Source organism: Fonsecaea pedrosoi (genome assembly GCF_000835455.1).
Source record: "Fonsecaea pedrosoi CBS 271.37 unplaced genomic scaffold supercont1.2, whole genome shotgun sequence".
In the NCBI taxonomy this organism is placed as follows: Eukaryota; Fungi; Ascomycota; class Eurotiomycetes; order Chaetothyriales; family Herpotrichiellaceae; genus Fonsecaea; species Fonsecaea pedrosoi.
Genome location: NW_013550614.1, coordinates 826,579 through 832,619, shown reverse-complemented (window position 1 = coordinate 832,619; position 6,041 = coordinate 826,579). Strand labels below are relative to the sequence as shown.

Genomic DNA, 6,041 nt, shown 5'->3' with positions numbered 1-6,041 from the left:
ACATGTAGATAGATACCTGATAGGCGTCTACAGGCTAGAGTCAGTAGATAACACGACCGTGATACACATGTAGCTATGTACTGTACCTACGTAGATAGGTACGCATGTAGCGCGAAGAACGAGTATCTGCTCTTTGATATGGTATGGACCTCTAGACACAACAGGATACGCGTACGGATACAGATGGACACAGACAGAGGGCCAATCATCACGAACAGAAATCCGCCTCAAACAAAGACGGTTGTCTCGTCTTGTCATTCGCGAGGATTCCATTCCATGTACTCCTGTATCGTCCGTCCAGTGCCCACACTGGATCTCATATTCGGAAGCCATACGCCATGTTCTAATGATTCTCATTCACGTACCCGACTAAGGATAAAAAAGGGTCTGTAGGTTACAAATACCAGAATACCGCGGCTCTAATAGCACTTTTTCTTCGTCTCCCAGCGACGATCATGACAGCTACCAACCATCAAGGCACCTTGTTCCGCGGCCACCAGTCCTGCTGGTGTTGCTGCTGGCGACGCTGTTGCCTCCTCAGCCGCCGTTCAATGTCCCGGGCCAGTTTGACCGAGGGTACGTCGACAGATCGCCAAAACAGGTCGGCAACGCAGAGGAAAAACGGCAGCATCAGGAGATAGCCAAACAACCATATAAACACAAACTGGGCAAGCGACGTGTCCTCGCGGACGTATGCGCCCGTGAGAGACCGCAGTCTCCCGATGACCACGTACCCCAGCGAGCGGATGAGCATGCCATGCGTGAGGTACAGGGCAAAGGATATCCGGCCCAGATACTGGGCGACTTTGTTGAGAAAGATGGGCGAGGCGATATCAGAATTGACGCACGCCCATGTCGTGACGACCGCGCCGACTAGTCGGATGAGCCTGTTCTTGTCGGCGATGTATGCCGGGAGCAGACGAGCCAGATGCACATATGGTGGTATTGTGACGGGCTCGAGGAGCGGAATGGAGAGAATATACAAGCCGAAGACGAAGCAAAGACCCCAAGCAGCCGATGCCACATCCTGATACTGAAGCCATCCGAAGATCTTGTCAGGCGACGGCGCTGACGATGATGACGGCGACTGATGCCCGAGGATGGGGCCCTGTCTTTGCGACGGGCCTGGACGTCCCAGATGCTTCCGCATCAGATCAAGCTCAGCGATAATCATCCCCCCCACAAACAGACAGATGCTACGATATTCCTGCACGGCACAGAACCCTGCGACAACGCTGTGAAAGAAGAGCCGCCATCCGCTGGTGAGCATCGAGGTTCCCATCATGAGGACGAAAATGGCCAAACTCGACTTCAGCTCCACGGGAATAGTCCAGATATGTGCGTCGTAGACAAAGTAATCATGCTGGCTAGGCTCCCCAGGCACTGAGCCTTTGGCGAGCATGTAGAATTCAGTCACAACATCTGAAACCTGTGCCGCAAGGGTCTCGGACAAGGGTGGAGGGTCTTCGCGCATTAGACGGGGCCGTGGATTGTCCACGAAGAGGCCATCCTCGATCATTTGAGTGACGTTGTTCCTTGCGTCAAACGCCTCCATTTGCGCGGTATTGATGTCGTTGAAGACGTACCTGGCAGGTTCGAAGGCTCGCAGTTGGGTGAGAGTCGCAATCATGACCACGGCCGCCATTGTGGGAAGCATGAGGCGGAATGCTCGGCGGAAGACCGACGAGGCAATGCATTCGTACATCATTTGAAGGTTGGACGAGTACAACAGGCCCAGGGGTTTGTAAGAGAGGACATAGCCCGAGATGACGAAGAACAGGTTCACCATGGCCTCACCAGCCCACAAGAGCATGACAAAAGGCATCCACATGAAGCCAGTCGCGAGTTTGGGCATAGCATATGGTCGCCAAGGATCATCAACGGCACAGGTCCAATGCTCGTGCAAGACAATGAGACAGGCGATTCCTCGAAGGCCATCCAGGGCAGAAATCTTGTCGGCTGGAGTCGAGGTTGATGCCTTTACGGATTTGGACCTCGAGGCAAAGCTCGGGGTCAGCCATAGCAGAAGTCTGTGAACCGCTGTGGTAAAGGGTTGAGCTACATCGACCGGACAGAGGTTAGTACTCGACCAGCCCTATCCTAGATACAAAAAGTCTGATCTTACCGCCATTTCTGAGGACTGCAAAGTTTGAGCGTTCGTTGTTCATGGATCGAGCATTGGAAAAGCCCTCGCCGCCACCTTCAGTCATGATATCGGCGAGGTGCGTCTCGAGACCATCCGAGTACTTCTGAAGTCGTCAGCAAGTATTGGGTAAGTAAGAGTAAAACTAGTATAGCGTGCGGGAAGGGTGGCGTCCCACATGCCCCTGAACTGTTTGCGTGGTGCTTGGACTTTTCTTGGCTGGAGGATAAATCGGGAATGATCATGGTGAATGGTGAGCAAGAGAGGTGGAGTTTCAAGTCCCCTCCTCTTTCCAATCCATCTTGTCCGTGATCGATGACTGATGACTTACGATTGACTATCAAATGATGCAAGGATTGGCCACGGCTTCCGTAACTATTGCTGACGCCGTATCTCTCTGTCCCATGACCATTCTGGCATGATCGTCAGGTACCCGGACGGAGCGCCGCGGATGGACAGGCCCTGCCCTGCCTGCCTATCTGGTGTGCCTAGAGAGAGAATGTGACTGCCAATCGTTTGTGGGATTTGATACACGGGCAAGAACCCACTTTGGAAGGTACGATCGATGCTTGGGAAGTTGATGCATGTGACAGACTGACAGTCCCAAGCTGATGTCATGAAATTCTCGATCCTAATGCCCATCTGGAGTTTCTAATAATAATATACGAGATACTCACTTTCACCAGTAGGATAGCCATGTCCTTATTTCAACGCATCTTGGCTGTCTATTCGTACCAGTAAAGAAGAATTCCTGACACTGGGGGCCAGTTTGGGCTCTAGACTTTTGGTGGCGGTTACCATGTCGCCATAATTTAGTGGCTGATGGAAGATTTCATACTCGGTAAACCTGCCCAGTTAGAACGCCCCTGAAAAATACTCAATACATGTATTCGTACTTGTACATACACCACCTGTTCTTCCCTTGACTCGGTACCTACAATGATACAAGAGACCCGCTTCTTCGATCCGAAATTGCAAACGCCCACAACCTTCAGCTCGCCTAGCAAAAGCCCCTAATCCCCCCCCCCCAAAAAAGAATGTCTTGCAAGGGACTCTGGTCAGTTTGACGCTCAAGACCTAAGAATGGCTGGTTCCATGTCTCCACGGATGACATGCACGACTGTTTGTCCTCCGTAGTAGTCGTAGTAGCTCGGGCCTTATCGCGTCGTCCATATCTCAACAGATCCGCTGGCGGATCTCACTACCTCCCCCGTACTGGCTCTTCGCGGCGGTGGGCTGTCACGCTGTCAAACTCACCTAACTCACCTCAGGGGGGGGAGAAAAAGGCGGCTCGAGTGGCATTATTTGCCTTTGTGTTTATCCCACCATGTCCTGAATATTGAATATTTGACATTGGACGACTACTCCTCTTAGTTCTTCCCCATACTTACCATGCTGCGAATATGAGGTCGAAGTTACGGGCCTGGTCGACTGTCACTTTCTCGATATGCAATCCACCACCTCTTCGGTCAAGATGAAGCTCGAAACCCTGCAGCAGTATGCTATGCCTGGGAAGATCCCGTGGACAAGTCGCAAAGTCAGAATCATTGCTGTCTTGTGCGGGATACTGTGTCTACGCTTCTTCCTAGGGGCACTCGACGTAAAACCCCTCCAGGTATGCGGCATACAACCAAACAAGGTGGCTCATGTTCTCTGGCTAACTCTTACACTACAGACTCGATTGCCTCATGCGCTCCGCCAGCAGACCTACCTTGATCAGAACGGCTTTCAGTCGATCCCCATAACCGGCTTCGTCAACACCGGAGACCTCGCGAGTCGCACTTGCGAAGACCTCAGACATGAAGGAGAACTACAGGTGCACACGAGCTTGTACCTCGAAGATGACTTGGAGCACATTGCACGATCGCTGGCCGGCCACCCCATGATTGACTATTCCCAACAAGAGAAGGGCTTGACATTCCGCCATATGGTGGCCAAAACCTGGGCGAGGTTATCAGGGTCGAGTGTGTGGATCGAGAAGTTCCAGGTCTTCTTGACCGTGACCAGAGTCATCTTCTACGACAACGGGCTCCGACACAAGCCTGTGATTAGTTTTCTGGCGGGCCAACTCCACGACGAAAACTGGAACGAGCTGAAGAACTATACCATCCAGTGGCAGAGCGAAGAGATCAAATTCCCCACCGTGTTCAACATCCCCGCGCCCTTCAAGCAGGGTGACCGGTATTTTGGCCCTGAAGACCCCCGTGTGATTCTCGAGGAGGGGGTGGATGATGCTGAGCCCATTGTGACCTTCAACATGCTCTACGACCTCAAAACCGGAGACCGCGCCATGTACATCTTCCGGCCCTTTTCCAACGACACCACCGTCCTGACCATCACGGGCCAGACCGAGAGGGCGCACGCGGAAAAGAACTGGGCCCCCTTCTTCATCAACGAGCACGAGCCGATCTCGCCAGGACACTACAAGTGGCCCAGCCACTATATCCATTTCATCTACGACTTCAACCCACTGAGGGTGCTCAAATGCCACACCCTCAACGGCTGGTGCCATTTTGTCTACGAGCAGAAAGTTCCCGATGCGCTGAAAGGATCGGGCATCAATGCGAATGGGCGCATGACGGGCGGGACCAACATGGTGCCGCTGCAGCTGGAAACACGCTCCAACCTCCACGCATGGGTCGGCTTCCCCAGGTCTCACATCAACATCGGGTGCACCGACGACTTGGCCATGTACCGGCCCGAGCTGATGATCATGACGGCGCACGGCGACCACTTCTACCTCAGCTTCATGTCCGGGCCCATTGACTTTGGCACGGCGGCCATGACGCCCGAGGCTATTGGTGATCCGTGCGGCGAGGGCAAGATCGTCATCGCCAACAGTATCGCCAGGTGGGATCGTCGGCCCAAGCACGACGTCCTGACACTGACCCTCTCGGTGGCCGACTCGACCGTCCAGATCATGCAGCTGGCGAGCCTCTCCAAGTTCGTCAGCCAGCTGCCCCACGTCGCCCATCTAGACGGCGTCTTCCTCGCCGACATGTCCACCCGGAACAAGACCGAGTGGGATCTACGGTACACGGCCGTCAGCAAAGACGTCCTCGACTGTACCATGGAGGTGGCCTCGTACTACTCGGAGATTATCGCGGCTCCCTTCAAGGGACTGTCCAAGGAAGAGCTCTCGTATGAAAACGGCAAATGGGACTGGAAGGCCGGAGCAGTCATATGAGGGGACACGAGAAATTGACAGAATATCGTGTTCTTTGCTGGCCCTTGAAAGTTTTGGTCACTGCCCCTGAGAAGGAATGACAGACGGCAATATTGACTCGCAAATCCCACCGTTTGAATACATGGAGAAAAGACCACACACACGCCAGCATACACGAAAACACACTCTCTCCCCCGTGCAAGTCATGTGCGACTGTCCCGTTACGAAACTACTTCAACACTACCCGGTATTCTTTTGTGTGTATAAAGAGAAACAGCGCGGGCCGAAATCACAGGGATTTTCGACAACAATAATCTTTTTCCCAAATTTTCCACCTTTTATTTCGGTGGCTCTCCCATGCCAAAAGAGGCGACAACCAAGAAACAAGAGTGTCCCTCAGGAAGCATCATGACCCACGCGCCCGAGGAGGGCAGTCTCGAGGGTTCAAGAATAATGTCATGTTTATTTTTTTACTTATTTTTCCCCTCATGATGAAGGCAGGCAGCGATTTTCTAGTGACGGGAATCAAATCTAGATGGCGGGCTTTTCCTGGTTTACGGGACTGATATCCATTATGATATATATTATATCTAGAAGACTGGCACGTGAAGAAGCCAACAGGGGAGCGAGGATGAATCTCGATCACATCCCTTCTGAAGGGGTTCCAGCTCATGTACCCTACGGACTATGTACGTATGAAGGTACACAAGTACGACAGAGAGATATCTAGCT

At 52.8% G+C, this 6,041-nt stretch overlaps 2 protein-coding genes across 2 annotated transcripts; one reads left to right on the top strand and one right to left on the bottom strand.

Annotated features, from left to right (window-relative positions):
• Window positions 1-472: 472 nt before the first annotated feature.
• Window positions 473-2,210, bottom strand: Z517_02265 (uncharacterized protein; the record flags this gene model as incomplete). Its single annotated transcript, XM_013431376.1, has 2 exons — window positions 473-2,058; window positions 2,126-2,210. 2 exons carry the CDS (start codon window positions 2,208-2,210, stop codon window positions 473-475), a joined length of 1,671 nt encoding a protein of 556 aa, XP_013286830.1.
• Window positions 2,211-3,617: 1,407 nt separating this feature from the next.
• Window positions 3,618-5,330, top strand: Z517_02264 (uncharacterized protein; the record flags this gene model as incomplete). Its single annotated transcript, XM_013431375.1, has 2 exons — window positions 3,618-3,758; window positions 3,819-5,330. The coding sequence occupies 2 exons, from the start codon at window positions 3,618-3,620 to the stop codon at window positions 5,328-5,330; spliced, it is 1,653 nt and encodes a 550-aa protein (XP_013286829.1).
• Window positions 5,331-6,041: the final 711 nt, after the last annotated feature.